Source organism: Palaemon carinicauda, chromosome 14, assembly GCF_036898095.1.
Source record: "Palaemon carinicauda isolate YSFRI2023 chromosome 14, ASM3689809v2, whole genome shotgun sequence".
Classification (NCBI taxonomy): Eukaryota; Metazoa; Arthropoda; class Malacostraca; order Decapoda; family Palaemonidae; genus Palaemon; species Palaemon carinicauda.
In genome coordinates this window covers 45,182,788-45,200,094 of record NC_090738.1, presented here as the reverse complement: position 1 = coordinate 45,200,094, position 17,307 = coordinate 45,182,788, and the positions used below count along the sequence as shown (strand labels likewise).

Below are 17,307 nucleotides of genomic sequence, written 5' to 3'. Positions count from 1 at the left end.
CTCCGATCAGCAGAGGGAAAAGTACAAGTTATTCCTTCTGTCACTGCCATAATCACTGCCAGGGATTCTTTCCCCGCTATTGTTTGCTGCCCTGGTCTGTCATCGTCCCCCAATTATATTGTCGGGTCTATCCTTGGGTCAGAATGCTCATATTCTTGGGAGGGAGTTGATCTCCAGAGAAGTTTGCCACACTTTCTACTCCAGCTGCCTTTGAGGGTAATCAGAATTCATCTACTGCCCCTAATGTGCCAGACCTTGCCCAGTACTGATGGAGACAGACAATCTTGAGTTGGAGTGCTCCTTCATGGACTTTCTTGCACTCATTCATAAGTCCAATGGACTGGGAGAGGTGGCCTTGAGGGAGAACTTTGGTCATTGATTGGCACTTCAGTGCCCCTCAAAGGTTGAAGCAATGTATGGAAGTGCCTTAGTCAGATCTGGCAATTTTGGCCCTGGATTGTATTGACAATCAGATCTGTAGATCTGAGAACACTCACTTCCAGTTGATCAGACATGATCTTGCCTCTCCTCCTCCCCTCAGCACACTCAAGGCAGAATATATCCTATGTTCCAGAGAAATTTGCATCATCACCTCTTCATATCTATCAATGTTTGCACCAGTGAGGGACTGTCTGTGGGCAGACTCAAGTCAGAAGGCTGTTCCTTCTCGTGCGCTGAGTCGGCAGTCATGGAATCATCGCCTCCTTCCAAGCTGTCTCATGGCATGACCAGTGGTTGGGAGTGATGACGTAATTATCAAAGTCAATGAGGTTATCAACCCCAGAGTCTTTGGAGAAGTACAAGCATCTTTTGCTGCCTGGTAGGTAGGCAGTGACATTTTTAGCACACTAGTCAGTGAAGCAGTGGGCCAACTGAGTTTTGAAGAGGAGACATACTTTGGTGTTCCAATTCTCAAAACAGGTAGGTTTAGAGGTAGCTCTGATGCTCTAGAATATGATAGTACAGGCGGTCACATCTTTTCCTCCGTGGGGTCTTACGTAGGCAGTGGGGAGGAAGTGAAGAACTACTTCACAGGACCCCTTCATCCAGTGCACCATCTCATTTGAGGGCCCTATCCCTTCAAGCGTATCTACAGATGTTTGCAGGATTTGGTGTAAGCAAGGCTTCTGGGGCCTCTCCTAGGCCCCATCCAGGACCATCTGCAACCTCTTCCACCCAAAGTGAGCCTGTGCATGCACAGCCCTTCCAAGCCACCCAACCTGGTCCTTCCAGGAGGGGGGGGGGGGGTGGCATCAGGAAGATAGGAGGGAGAGGGGAATGCTGTCAGTATTCTCCCTCTCCTGATGTCAAGAGTACAGGGATGCTTGTCTTGCCATTAGGTAACCTGGCAGAGACAGATCCAAGCCATGTCTTGTGAGTGTCCTTCATGACGGTTACTTACTTTCTTTTCTGGACTGTCAGTTCTCCCTCTCTCACATACCATTAGTGTTTACATCTGATCCTCTAACTTCACTAAATAGAGGTGGTACGGATGGTGAAGAAGAATGCACTCAAAGTCATTCAAGATGAGTCTCTATGCTTCTACAGGCAGGTCCCCTTGGTGGAGAAGTCAACTGGGGAATGGAGACTGGTCAGAACTCTCTCCCCCCTGAACAAGATTGTTCATCAAACAAAGTTCAGAGTGGAGACAGTGTATTCTGTGCTGAGTTCCATCAGAGAAGGAGACTTAAGGCTTTCAGTGGATCTGAATGAGGCGTACATCCAGGAACCTATCCATCAGTCCTCTTAGAAGTACCCCCACTTCTCTCTCTATGGTGCAATGTACCAATTCAAGACTGCTTCAGACTGTATACTGCTCCTTATGTGTTCACTAAGGTGTCCAGCCTACTAGCAGCTTGGGCCCATTTGCAAGGGATATTTCTGTTGATGTATATCAACAATTGGTTGATCCTAACATCCTTTGTGAGGCAGTTACCGCAGAATTGAGATTGACTTTTTACATTTTGTCATGATCTTGGGATTGTGATGAACTGGAATTTGAGTCTCATACTCAAGCAAAGGTTGAAGTACTTAGGCATGCTGACGGACATGGTAGAAGCAAGAATCTTTCCTTCAGGTGATAGCATCAGCCAAAATCAAGGAAGTAGCCCGGCCATTCATTTCCAAGACAGTACTCCCAGCTTGGCACTAGCAATGTCTTCTAGGCTACTTTTCCTTGCTTAAGATGCCCGTTCCACACAGACACCTTATCAGTCAGTGATGTTAGAAGGATCACTAGTCAGCCTACAGAGATCACCCAACACTCAAACAATCCTGTTCCAGTGAGGGAGAAGGCTCGAGACAATCATGTTGGTTGCGTGAAGGAGAAAAACCTCACCAGAGGAGTCCTACTTAACTCTCCTCCTTCAGACATTCAGCTGTTCTCAGATGCATCGATGGATGGGTGCAGTACACACCTGGGCACCTGGTTGTCTCAGGAGTGTGGTCAAAAGAAGGAAAACATCTGCGCATCAACATCCTAGAAATGCAAGCATCATTTCTAGCTTTGCGTGTATTCCAAGAATGTTTTCAGTGGCACTCGATAGTGTTGAAGAGCAACAAAACCACTGTAGTAGCCTCATCAGCAAGCTCCCCTTTGCAGGCTGACAAAACAGGTGAGCATCTGGGTGGCGTTTGACACCGTAAAGTTGTCAGCCAGGTACATTCAGGGCAAGAGGAATATACTAGCAGACAAGCTCAGTTGCCAGGGCAGGTTATAGGGTTGGAGTGGTCCCAGTATCCTTACATAATGGAATGTCTTCTTGCTCTATGGAAATGTCCAGGGAGTGTTCACCACGTGGCTAAACAGAAAAATTCCTGTGTTTTTTTTCTCCTGTCCCAGATCCATGGACAGTATTTTAAGATGCTTTTCAATGCCCATAGAATCATCTGTACGTCTACACCTCTCCTTCGTTCAGCCTGATTCATCCACTAATCTATCAAGTGTTGATTATGCCAAGCTTCAGGATGACCACTTGCTGGATGATATCCCAATTTGTCGGCACTTCTTGTTGAGGTCCTGAGAGAACTACCCTAATGATCTTCATTGTCTGTTTGTCGCATCTTCTAAGGTGCCACCAATCCTTGAAGTCGTTGGAACTTCCCAGCTGGAGGGTATCCAGCTTATCCTCCAAGCCTTATCCTTTTTGCAAGGCACAGCAGAGAAGATATATGGATACCTGCAACTTTCAACTGCAGTTGTCTACCACGGAAAGATGGCCATCTTCTGCTAATGGTGTTGTAGAAGGGATACTCCTTAGTCGGAGGGTCTGTAGCGCAGATTGCAGATTTTCTTGTTTTTCTTAGCAGAAAGAAGTGCCTCTTAGTCGTGGCTTTTAAAGGCTACCACTCAGCCATGAGTATAGTCTTTCAACTAAATGGTGTAGATTTCTCTTCCTCTTGGGAGTTGTTTATGCCCACCCTGGGATCTCTGAACCCTGGATTGGGACTGGACCTTGGTTCTCAAGGCTCTTACCTGTGTCCCATTTAAACCTTTGGAGAGTTGTCAGATAAAGTATTGACTCTCGAGACTATCTTTTTACTTAGCATCGACGAAGAGAGTAGGTGAGTTGCACGATCTCTCTTATTTAGTCACCCATGTTGGACTGAACCAAGAAGTAGGTGTTGAGGAACACAATTTCTTTCTGGCTTGTAAGACGATCCTTAGGCCATAAACTTCGACATCTGAGATGGTCGAGGTACCAGCTAGGACCACGGCTCAAGAAATCAGGGTATAGTGCCCCACTCTAGCCTTCAAGAGGACTCTTCCATTCTGCCAGACGTTGAAGGCTGGGTTGTGGAAATGCCAAATAACCTTCACATACTTTTTCCTACAGGAGTATACATACAAGTCTCTCGACAATTTTGCTTTTGGTCCTTTGGCGGCTGCTAAGTAGTTGTGTAGTTACCCAAGCTCCTACATGGGACAGGGAGCATCTTGTCCATGGTAACGTGTAGATGTAAGTCTGGAATGAAAGGTAGAGTGATAGGCTCATCTCTTTTAGGGAGGAATCAGTTGAACTGTTAGTCACTGGATCTGACTTGATTCTAGTAAGCTATACTTATGAGCTCCATTCTTTAGAATCTAGAGAAGTATCTCCCCCATCCTTGATAAGAGGTAGGATAGTGTAATATATACCAACCCATTTATCATCATACACCATATATATAATTTTAGGTAGCTAACTTGTTCAAGAGAAGGGATTCTTCCTTTGACAACACCAATCTTCTTAGTACAGGCCAGGCCCTGATAGCCTGTATTATCTCTGTGATTGATAGATATAGGGCACCTGGAATCATCTCCATTACAAGATAAAGAATTAATCGTTTTGATTCTTGGGGGACTTTTGACCTGTCAATTAGTGAAGTGCCTTATTTTAAAGGACAAAAGGTTTGTATATACATAGGAACAAATAACAAATTTTAAAAGTAATTTGTAATTTTCATAGCTATGTAAACCTGAGTCCTTTCAAGTTTAACTTCCCACTTCAACCACCCCTCTCAGTCCTGGGCGGAAGGTCAGAAGTGAAGAGTCTTAGACAGGCAGGTAGGGCAGGGACTACTCACCCGCATGCACATCCGGTCACTAACTACCTCATAATGAATTTAATACCAGTTCCAACTCCACTGAAGATTTTCCGTATTTTAAAGGACTTAAGTTTGTATATCTAGGGAAAAGGCAAATTACTTTTTGAATTTTTAGTATTTACAGCTCAGTGTGTAATGTAGATCTGAACACTTATACATAAAACTTTGTCAAATTTAATGTAAGATTGTGGAATACTTTGATAGAATTGATTGTGAACAAGATTCAATTGAAATTATTTCATGTTTTTTTTCTGTAAACTTAAAAGAAACCAAATAGTAACTTTGTTTGATTTTTATGCAATAAAATATTTTACTTCAGCACAATTCCCCCCTTCCTTCCTATTTTATGGACATTTAAGAAAGTTCAGTCATATTATTAGTTTGCATAATAATTGAGTATCATATGTAAGGATAAGATTTTTGGTGGTTATTAAACATATACATATGACATATTTTTGCCTAGTGACAAAGCTGATATACCATCTTATTGACAGAACTTGCATTTTCAGTAGTTTTACAGCAATTATTTACCTTTAGTAAGTTTTCACTGTGAATGTACAGTATCTGGTATATTTCAACAGGAACCAGTGGCTCAACCAGTAGAGAAGTTCTACTTTTTGAATGTTAGCAAAGTAGCATACATGAGAGAAACTTTAACACCCACTCCTTCAGGATCTGGCCATGATCCAAGTCTGCGAGATACGCCAAATCACCGTCTGGTTGTGTATGGTTTAAAGGTAGGACTCTTTAATCACATGTAGTATGTATTATTAGCTTACATATCTATAAATTTTGATTTGATAACACTTAGATTTTATTTCAGCTATTATGTTAATGGTTGTAGAATTCTTTAATAATAATGTGTGTATCTGTTCATTACTTTAGGGCGCATGGACCACTAATAACCGCGACATTGTATTTGCTCTCTATGACTCATGGAATAAGAACCAGCAACTGCGAAGAAATCTTGCTCCTGATATCATTAAGAGTTACAACCGTGATGCCTCCACCCCTCAGAAACATCGCAGTCGCTCAGTTACAGATAACAATGCCTCCCAGAGTCTTACATCACCCACAGCATCTTTACAGGTTAGTTCATTTAATTAGATGGAATTTCTTAGGGATACAGTTTTGTTTCAAATATGTTTTGTGTCTTGGTGTATGCAAGAAATTAATTTTTAGTGTTGATGTTCTATGATAGAACATTATGTTTACCAATACTACAAAATACTTTTAACCCTCAAAATTATCAGTCGCAGGATTTTTAACAAAATATAGGTAGAGAACTTGCCAGCTAAGAAAATATAGAAAGGGACATTTGAAGTATTTAGAAGTCAAAGGCTGATGTTTTACTCTCATGGATAATTCTATCAGATACATCAGTTACTGAAATAAGTGATGTATCATCTTTTGTATATCATTTCTTAGTACTATATTTTATTAACTAAAGCATAGAAACTAGGCATTGAATTGCAAATGAAGATTTTGTAGTGATTATATATGTATATTAGGAACTGCCCTAACTCTTGAAAGCTGCCATTTCTTTCTCTTAGTTTTAGAAATTTGAATCCAGTGCTCCATGTAGCTATAGTTGCCATTTAGTATTTCATCATGTTATTTTCCTCCTATCATACATTAACTACTGTGAATGTTATGAGATGCTTTAACCAGATCACTGAATCATATGTCAATTTTTTCTGGATGGAGAAATGAAATTTGAAGCAATTTGAAATTGGAAAAAAATGGTGAGATACGGGGCAAGCAATCTAAGGAAACAAATGAAGAGCTATAGGCAAAAGGCAGTGCTGCTTGTGTAAGAAGTGTCATCCCTGAAAAAAATAAAAACAATTCGTTTACAGTGGATCATTCAAGGGGCACTGTAAGTGGAGGAATCCCCAAGTTGGTCATTTTGGATGATATGTTAAGTTCACACTGAAAAGATAAAATATGTAAATCAAAATTCATTTTGTTATGTCATTGTTATATCTTTAAGATTCATATGTTCATGACTGGAAAGTTCGTCCTTTTATTAAGGCCCTATTTCATGAATTACAGTTGTTCCTATTTTTTCGATATCCAAAATGATTTCAGAATCTAATGAATTGGCCAAAATTGAATTTGCTCTTATTTTTGCCCAGAGACATAGCACAAAGGTGGCTACCAAGTGATTAGTTTGTTGTTATTTTATAACTCTGCTTCCTTACCTGGCTTTGGGTGATATCATAACCCCCATTCAGAATTTTGTTTTTGAATAAAAATGGTGAATACCTCCTCCATGCCTCTTAGTTTATATGAAGTGAGTGTTTAGCTTAAGTCCTCAACATAGAGGGTACCAATAAATCTTTTCAATATCAAGTGGCTAAGCAGGCTTGATAAGTGAGCACATTTACAAAGAAATTGTAATTGAGAATCATGGATTTGATTTTGAACACCCATATCAACAAATATCAATTTGATAGTAATTTCAATCAATCATGAGATATTGCCTTTGACACTGACGGTTTCAGGCCAGTGCTTTGTTTCTTAGAGGTGTTTAGTATTTTAACCCTTTTACCCCCAAAGGATGTACTGGTACTTTTCACAAAACTCATCCCTTTACCCCCATGGACGTACCGGTGCGTCCTTGCAATAAAATGCTATTTAAAATTTTTTTTGCATATTTTTGATGATTTTTTTTAGAAAATTCATGCATTTTCCAAGAGAATGAGACCAATCTGACCTCTCTATGACGAAAGGCTGTTAGAGCAATTTTAAAAAAATATACTGCAAAATGTTTTTGAAAAAAAATAACCCCTGGGGGTTAAGGGTTGGAAATTTCCAAATACCCTGGGGGTAAAAGGGTTAAGAACAATTTTTCAATATTAAACTTAGCCGGTGATCATATAGCTGCAACTCTGTTGCTCGACAGAAAAACCTACGGTCAAAATACGCCAGCGATCGCTATGCAGGTGGGGGTGTACATCAACAGCGCCATCTGTCGAGCAGGTACTTAGTACTCCAAGTAAACAAAGAACCAATTTTCTCTCTGTCGGGCTACTGACAAGACCTACTAATACGCTGTTACTAACTGGATTTGTTTTCACAACTATTTGGTGAAGTACACTTCTAGTTTTGAGCTTTCGCTATGCAGGGGTTTTATCTTCATCTCAAAACTTGAACTCGTTTTGGATAGATTTAATTATGGTTACAAAGAGAGTATGGACTCTCTTTCACTTTTAAATGGCCGACCCTTCCCTTAGACGGAAGTGTGTTTAGGTTTTTAGTAATTTTGCTTAACACATTATAGATCTATATATTTTATATCTCCGCCTTTATTAGGCCTCTTCGATTAACTTTCCATTTATTATAAACATATAAAAATAAATTTTTATGTTTTGTTTATATGCGACCTTTCCTGATAGTAGGCGGTCCTAACTTGGAACCGAAGTTAATCAACGTTGAGCCCGTTATATCGTATTTAGCCTTTAAAGAATTTAAAACTTTTTAAATTTAATGTTTTATGAAAGAATTTCTTTGATAGTCTTCGTACTGTTTTCAAAGATGAACTAACGTTTAGTTTTTTATGCTACGCAGTTGTTGACGTTCAGGACGTTCAACATGCGCTCTATCGTTACGATAGAGAGAGAGTGTATCACGGTTTCACTTTGCAGTAAGAGTAAATCGATTCTGACGTTTCGTTCATTCTTTCTTAGCTTAAATGGTTTAAATTCTAAATTAAAGGAACTTTTTATTTGGAAAACCTTTCAGTTTTTTCCTTTAGCCAAATAACATGTTTTTTTTTTTGACGATATATAATTGGGCTCTTCTCTCAGGAGCGAAATCAAGAGAGAAAGAGAGAGAGAGATAGAGACGGAGGGAGAGAGAGGAGAAAAAACGTTCCGTTCAAGCGGGTAACGTTGTTCTCTTGTTACTCTCCTCCCTAGTCGCTGTACGGGGAAGAAGGTAAAACGTTTCTAGGGTTTTATTCTTGTCCCCAGGCTATGTGCGGTGAGAGATTGTAAACATAGTTTATTTGCACTAGTGTTTAGTCTCTTTCCCAGCCACTGAATTCTTTATCTTTATATATGTTTTCTGTTTTTGCTAGTATTAATGAGCTACATTATACGACTGTTTTCGCAATTACTACCTTTTAATGAAGGGTAGAATTGCGTGTTTCAGGTAGAAATCAGTAAAAGTTTCGATTTCAGTGAAATAAGTGCAAAACAGAAAATCGAAGTGATAAAGTGATATGCGCAAAGTGTTACAGTGTTGCGTCCGAGGGTTCGTCTGTTCGTGCCTGTCGTTCACCTAGTCCGGGACCTCTTGCAAGCTCCGAAGCCCAGGGGAGAAGTAATGTCGAACGACTTATGGGTTCGAGAGGCCTTGATCAACGAACAGACGTTTTCCTCCGTGGTTTCGGGCGTATCTACCAAGATCGCCCCACCCACACAAAGACGAGAGAGCCCATTTACTTCTCGTCTGCGGAAGAGGTTTCTCGTAAGAAACCATGGACCAAGGTCTCGCAGCTTATTAAGCGCAAGTCGGTCCCTTCCGCGCAAGTCCAACGGCCCAGTTGTAGCCACTGGGTCAGTTCGGACTCGCTGCAGTCTTCCGACGACTGCTCACCTCCTAAGAGAGGCAAAGCGGTACCGCAACAGGCAGTAACACCGTCTGTTGCCGCACCTGCTACTGTAGACCCTAAGTGGTCTTTGCTGCAGACCATGCAGACACAGTTAACATCTTTAATGCAGGACTTTCGTGCGGAGAAGGTTGACGCTGCACCCGTTAGCCTACAACCAACCACGGTTGTGCGTTCAGTTGACGCTGAGGCTACCTTCTCCCGCACTCCAGCTGTGAGAGTCCCGCCACCCATGCGCAGTGTACCCTGCCAGCCGCATGTTGACGTTCAGCGACGCACGGAACCCTCCGTTGACGTTCGCGAGTTACAACAACAACCTAAGTTGTTTTGTTTTGACGCGGTGCGTCAACCTCCGCATTCTAGAGTTGTTTTGACTGCTCAGTATAGACAGTCAAAGCAGTCTCGAGTGAACACTGTATGTCCTCACGCACCTGTTGTGGTTGACAGTTCAGTTGTTGACAGTTCACAGACTGTCAAGCAGTTACATGACGTTGCCTTCTGGTCTGCTACTAATGCACCAGTGCTGTATGTCCTCACGCACCTGTTGTGGTTGACAGTTCAGTTGTTGACAGTTCACAGACTGTCAAGCAGTTACATGACGTTGCCTTCTGGTCTGCTACCTATGCACCAGTGAGAGACTCACTGAGATAACCTAGCTTTTATCGGACAAGGTTCCTGTAGATGAGAAAGTGCTGTTCTCCCTCCTACTGATATTCCTTTGAGGACTCTGTCATTTGGAGAGGAGCCTTAAGCTGCTTAGCCTCCTATGGACTTTAATTAAATCATGATGATTTTTTAAGGATCTTCGTCCGGATCTTGTGACTGCTGCTCCTCGTTCGCCTAAACGTCAGAACTTACACTAGGCCTAGCTACTTCGAAGCCGTTGTTGTTAAGCTAGTGCTCTCTCGCTCTCCTAGAGAGCGTTACGTTGGCTAGGCGACTGGTTTTTGCACCAGGAGGAGTTTTAGGGATACAGCCTTTGATTTCCCTTCTTTTAAACTGGCTTATAGAGCGAGAGTCTGTAGGACACGAGAGAAGTTCTCGGCTTGGGAGTTCATGCCTCTGCCCAGATAGACTTCTCAATTCTGGTAGACTCGCCCTGGCGCCTAGCCAGGAGACGCTCCAAGTTGTTTACAGGTCAACTTCTCAACTTTTGTCGAGCCTTTGAAGTTTTGCTGTACTATTATGTCACACATAATAAGGCTTCCAGGGATGGTAAATGGTTCCGCCTCAGTCGCTAACCCCGTCTGTTGCCACACCTGCTCCCGTAGACCCTAAATGGGCTTTGCTGCAAGACATGCAGTCCAAGCTTGTGTCCTTGATAGAGGACTTAAATGCGGAGAAGAACCTTCTGGCCAACAACCTTCCAACCGGTTGGATTTGCGCCCTGTTGACGCTGAGGTATCCTACTCGCGTCTGCCAGTTGAGGTGGTTCTTCCACCGATGCGACCCAGTGTGGGTTGCCAGTCGCACGTTGACGTTAAGCGACGCTCGGAGGTGGTTGTTGACGTTCAGTGTGTCACTAGGAAGACGTTCAACAACCAGCAGAGGTGACTTGTTGTGAAGCAGTGCGTCAACCTCAGCAACCCGGTAGGGTGTTGACTGCACAACCCAGACAGTCTAGACAGTTTCGGGTTGACGCTGTACTTCCTCGCGCACCCATGGTTGTTGACAGTTCACAGACTGTGCAGCAGTTCCATGATATTGCGTCCGGCTCCGTCATGCATCCACCAGTGCGACCGGATTCAGCGAGTCAGACGTTGCCCACTCCGTTGCCGTTTCCTCATCAGTTTCGGATGAGGAACCCTCTGATGAGGACGTTGCTGAACTAGACGATCAACCCCCAGCCCTGCTATCCATTCAGAAGATGCTGAAGAAGGAACGCTGCCCAGTCAGACTGTGGATGAGTCTGGTAGGGACACTGTCATCCGTGGATCAATTTGTGTCACTAGGAAGACTACACCTCCGTCCTCTTCTATACCATCTAGCTTTTCACTGGAAAAAGGACAAGACGCTAGAAGCGGTCTCGATCCCGGTTTCCGGAAAGATAAAGTCTTGTCTGACTTGGTGAAAGGACTATATCAACCTTAGAGAGGGTCTTCCCCTGACTGTTCAGACTCCCAACCACGTTCTCTTCTCGGACGCATCGGACGTAGGCTGGGGTGCGACATTAGACGGTAGGGAATGCTCGGGATTATGGAACTCGAGTCAAAGGACAATGCATTTCAACTGCAAGGAGCTACTGGCAGTACGTCTGACCTGGAAAGCTTCAGGTCTCTCCTTCAAGGCAAAGTGGTGGAGGTGAACTCGGACAACACCACGGCTTTGGCGTACATCTCCAAGCAAGGAGGGACCTACTCTCTGACATTGTACGAGATCGCAAGGGACCTCCTCACCTGGTCAAAAGGTCTAGACATTTCACTAGTAACGAGGTTCATCCAAGGCAACTTGAATGTCATGGCAGATTGTCTCAGTCGGAAGGGACAAATAATTCCAACAGAATGGACCCTCCACAAGGATGTATGCAAGAGACTTTGGGCCACCTGGGGCCAGCCAACCATAGATCTCTTCGCAACCTCGATGACCAAGAGGCTCCCAATATTTTGCTCACCAATCCCGGACCCAGCAGCAGTTCATATAGATGCCTTTCTACTAGATTGGTCACATCTAGATCTATATGCATTCCCTCCGTTCAAGATTGTCAACAAGGTACTGCAGAAGTTCGCCTCTCACGAAGGGACAAGGTTGACGCTAGTTGCTTCCCTCTGGCCCGCGAGAGAATGGCTCACCGAGGTACTTCGATGGCTAGTAGACGTTCCCAGAACACTTCCCCTAAGGGTGGACCTTCTACGTCAGCCACGCGTAAAGAAGGTACACCAAGGCCTCCACGCTCTTCATCTGACTGCCTTCAGACTATCGAAGGACTCTCGAGAGCTAGAGGCTTTTCGAAGGAGGCAACCAGAGCGATTGCTAGAGCAAGGAGAACATCCACCCTTAGAGTCTACCAATCGAAGTGGGAAATCTTCCGAAACTGGTGCAAGTCAGTATCCGTATCCTCGACCAGTACCTCTGTAACTCAAATAGCTGACTTTCTCTTATATCTGAGGAAAGAACGATATCTTTCAGCTCCCACTATCAAGGGTTACAGAAGCATGTTGGCATCAGTCTTCCGTCACAGAGGCTTAGATCTTTCCAACAATAAAGATCTACAGGACCTCCTTAAGTCTTTTGAGACCACGAAGGAGCGTCGTTTGGTTACACCTGGTTGGAATTTAGACGTGGTACTAAGATTCCTTATGTCAGACAGGTTCGAACCGCTACAATCAGCCTCCCTGAAAGATCTCACCTTTAAGACTCTTTTCCTGATATGCTTAGCCACAGCTAAAAGAGTCAGTGAGATTCATGCCTTCAGCAAGAACATCGGATTCTCATCCGAAACGGCTACATGTTCTACAACTTGGTTTTCTAGCCAAACACGAGCTGCCTTCTCGGCCTTGACCAATATCGTTCGATATTCCAAACTTATCGTATGGTTGGAAATGAACTAGAAAGAGTCTTATGTCCTGTAAGAGCTCTTAAGTTCTATTTAAAAACCTTTACGAGGCCCGTCTGAAGCTTTATGGTGTTCAGTTAAGAATCCATCTTTGCCTATGTCAAAGAATGCTTTATCCTATTTTATCAGACTGTTAATACGAGAAGCTCATTCCCATCTGAATGAGGAAGACCAAGCTTTGCTGAAGGTAAGGACACACGAAGTTAGAGCTGTCGCAACTTCCGTGGCCTTTAAACAAAATAGATCTCTGCAAAGTATAATCGACGCAACCTATTGGAAAAGCAAATCAGTGTTCGCGTCTTTTTATCTTAAGAATGTCCAGTCTCTTTACGAGAACTGCTACACTCTGGGACCATTCGTAGCAACGAGTGCAGTAGTGGGTGAGGGCTCAACCACTACAATTCCCTAATTCCATAACCTTTTTAATCTTTCTCTTGAAATGTTTTATTATTGTTTTTGGGTTGTCCGGAAGGCTAAGAAGCCTTTCGCATCCTACTTGATTTGGCGGGTGGTCAAAGTCATTTCTTGAGAAGCGCCTAGATTAGAGGTTTTGATGAGGTCCTGTTGTATGGGTTGCAACCCTTGATACTTCAGATCCTAGGGGTCGCTCAGCATCCTAAGAGGATCGCGAGGCTCCGTAAGGAAGACGTACTTAAAAAGGCAGAGTAATTGTTCAAGTCGACTTCCTTACCAGGTACTTATTTATTTTATGTTTGTTATTTTGAATAACTGCTAAAATGAAATACAAAATACTTAGCTCATAATAATGTAAACATGTAATGCTGGTCTCTACCCACCCCCCTGGGTGTGAATCAGCTATATGATCACCGGCTAAGTTTAATATTGAAAAATGTTATTTTTATTAATAAAATAAATTTTTGAATATACTTACCCGGTGATCATATATTAAAGGACCCTCCCTTCCTCCCCAATAGAGACCCAGTGGACCGAGGAGAAAATTGGTTCTTTGTTTACTTGGAGTACTAAGTACCTGCTCGACAGATGGCGCTGTTGATGTACACCCCCACCTGCATAGCGATCGCTGGCGTATTTTGACCGTAGGTTTTTCTGTCGAGCAACAGAGTTGCAGCTATATGATCACCGGGTAAGTATATTCAAAAATTTATTTTATTAATAAAAATAACATTATTAGCTTTGTTATATGGACACCATATGCTGCAAATCACTTATTTTGTAATTGAGCATCTTCCCCATCACATCACTGGTTGGATGCAAGTTCCATTTGGCCATATATTTATAGTATAAATGGATTACTCATTGTCATAAGAAATTATTATTAGTTAGTTTAATTTGACCTCTGTTTTAGATTTTGTAACTTTCATCAGGGATGCTTCATTCACTTCTTTACTGCTCCTTGGTTGGCACCTCTGCTTCAAATTAGATAATAGGTAATAGGTTGGCCAGGGCACAAGTCACCCGTTGTGATACTACTGCTAGAGAGCTATTGGGTCCTTTAACTGGCCAGACAGTACTACATTGGATTCCTCTCTGGTTACGGCTTATTTTCCCTTTGCCTACACATACACCAAATAGTCTGACCTATTCTTTACATATTCTTCTCTTTCCTCATACATCTAACAACACTGAGATTATCGAACAATTCTTTTCACTCTAGGGGTTAACTACTGCATTGTAATTGTTCAGTGGCTACTTCCCTTTTGGTAAGTGTAAAAGAAACCTTTTTGCTATGGTAAGCAGCTCTTCTAGGAGAAGGACACTCCAAAATCAAACCATTGTTCTCTAGTCTTGGTTAGTGCCATAGCCTCTGTACCATGGTCTTCCACTGTCTTGGTGTAGAGCTCTTTTGCTTGAGGGTACGCTCACGTATACTAATCTATATTGTTCTTCCTCTTGTTATTTTGGTTTTTTACTTTATTGTTCTTAACCTCCTCTTGTAGTTTATTTCCTGATTTCCTTCCTTCATTGGGCTATTTTCCCTATTGGAGCCATTGGGCTTAAAGCATTGTGCTTTTCCAAATAGGGATGTAGCTTAGCGAGTAATAATAATAATAATAATAATAATAATAATAATAATAATAATAGTAATAATAATAATAATGATAATAATAATAATGATGATGATAATGATAATGATAATGATAATGATAATATGAGTTATTAATTTATTAGGTATATGACAATTGAGTTCTAAAATATGAGAAGTAACATCTTAAAGGTCTGGATTCCAAAGATTCAGGTGTTTTTTAGCTCTAAGAATATTTGTATTCATCTTTTTGTAAACCTTTTAAGACAAAAAAAAAGAAATAGAAAACTAATTATTGAAATGTTAAACTAATCTTTAACAAACATTCCAACTTAAATTCAGTATTTACTTTTCAGTTAAGATTTCAAGTATTAAGGCTTTCATATGATATAATAAATTTTAAATAATAAAGATGAAAGCAAGAATACTTTCCTAAAATAATGTGGCCAAGAAAATATAAAGCAAAGATATCAATGAAATATGCTCTCTCTCTCTCTCTCTCTCTCTCTCTCTCTCTCTCTCTCTCTCTCTCTCTCTCTCTCTCTCTCTCTCTCTCTTTTGAGAGTACTTGTATAAAATGTTTTGTAATTGCAAACTTACTAACATAAAACCAATTTGTTGAAATCCTTGAATAAGATCAAGTTATTGTTATACTGTACATTATTTGCAGGCCCCACCTGTGCAGTCAACTCCTTCACCAATGACAAGACTACAATCAGGTCATGCTCAGCAAATGTTGCAACAATTAATCGCAGAAGCTGATAATAATCAGGTAAACTTTTTATATATATTTATATAATATAGACCTTTATTCTAGCCATCAGCATGATTAAGCTGTTCGCTTAGAACTGAGACTTCTAATAGTATTATAATAATGATACATTGTAAATTATTGTTGATCAAGTCATTAATTTTCTTCATAATATTAGCATCACTTGTCTGATTCGCTGTTTAGTTTATGTCTGTTTTTGTACTTGAAAGGAAATTACTGTTATTCCTTGATGATAGCAACAAGCTTGCTGACCATCTTTGTTCCCACTTACATTGAGACCCCACAGTGATTTGCTATTCTGTGTAGAAAAATAACAAGTGTTTTTTGTGTTTTTGCTAAAGATTATAGCATGCCTATTGAATATACTAACACTTTTTCCTGGATTTACTGAAGTGGTCTTGTACAAATATATTAAATTTATTAAGATTAGGAGCATGGTATACTATACCTAAGAAATGGAAAAAACACCATGTTGTTCACCACACTTGTCATTTTGCTGTTGGTGTATGTATGGAACAGACAAATTTATACTTAGTGCTGTAAATACCTACATACATATACCAAGGCACTTCCCCCAATTTTGGGGGGTAGCCGACATCAAACAAATGAGACAGAATAGGGGACACTCCTCTCTACGTTCCTCCCAGCCTGACAAGGGACTCAACCGAGTTTGGCTGGTACTGCTAGGGGTGCCACAGCCCACCTTCCCCCGTTATCCACCACAGATGAAGCTTCATAACACTGAATCCCCTACTGCTGCTACCTCCGCGGTCATCCAAGGCACCGGAGGAAGCTGCAAGCAGCAGGGCCTACCGGAACTGCATCACAATCGCTCGCCATTCATTCCTATTTCTAGCACACTCTCTTGCCTCTCTCACATCTATCCTCCTATCTCCCAGAGCTTTCTTCACTCCATCCATCCACCCAAACCTTGGCCTTCCTCTTGTACTTCTATCATCAACTCTTGCATTCATCACCTTCTTTAGCAGACAGCCATTTTCCATTCTCTCACCATGGCCAAACCACCTCAACACATTCATATCCACTCTAGCTGCTAACTCATTTCTTACACCCGTTCTCACCCTCACCATTTCGTTCCTAACCCTATCTACTCGAGATACACCAACCATACTCCTCAGACACTTCATCTCAAACACATTCAATTTCTGTCTCTCCATCACTTTCATTCCCCACAACTCTGATCCATACATCACAGTTGGTACAATCACTTTCTCATACAGAACTCTCTTTACATTCATGCCCAACCCTCTATTTTTTGCTACTCCCTTAACTGCCCCCAACACTTTGCATCCTTCATTCACACCCTGACGTACATCTGCTTCCACTCCACCATTTGCTGCAACAACAGACCCCAAGCATTTAAACTGATCCACCTCCTCAAGTAACTCTCCATTCAACATGACATTCAACCATGCACCACCTTCCCTTCTCGTACATCTCATAACCTTTCTCTTACCCACATTAACTCTTAACTTCCTTCTCTCACACACACTTCCAAATTCTGTCACTAATCGACCAAGCTTCTCATCCGCGTCAGCAACCAGTACAGTATCATCTGCAAACAACAACTGATTTACCTCCCATTCATGGTCATTCTCGTCTACCAGTTTCAGTCCTCGTCCAAGCACTCGAGCATTCACCTCTCTCACCACTCCATCAACATACAAGTCAAACAACCACGGCAACATCACACATCCCTGTCTCAGCCCCACTCTCACCGGAAACCAATCGCTCACTTCATTTCCTATCCT

The 17,307-nt window shown here is 41.9% G+C and overlaps 1 protein-coding gene across 1 annotated transcript in view; it reads left to right on the top strand.

The window, feature by feature from the left end:
• LOC137653565 (protein hobbit-like) overlaps window positions 1-17,307 on the top strand; it is a 572,883-nt gene that overhangs the window by 233,076 nt on the left and 322,500 nt on the right. Inside the window, 3 exon segments of the mRNA XM_068387072.1 lie at window positions 5,169-5,324; window positions 5,473-5,676; window positions 15,434-15,535. Coding sequence (XP_068243173.1) covers window positions 5,169-5,324; window positions 5,473-5,676; window positions 15,434-15,535 — 462 coding nt within the window.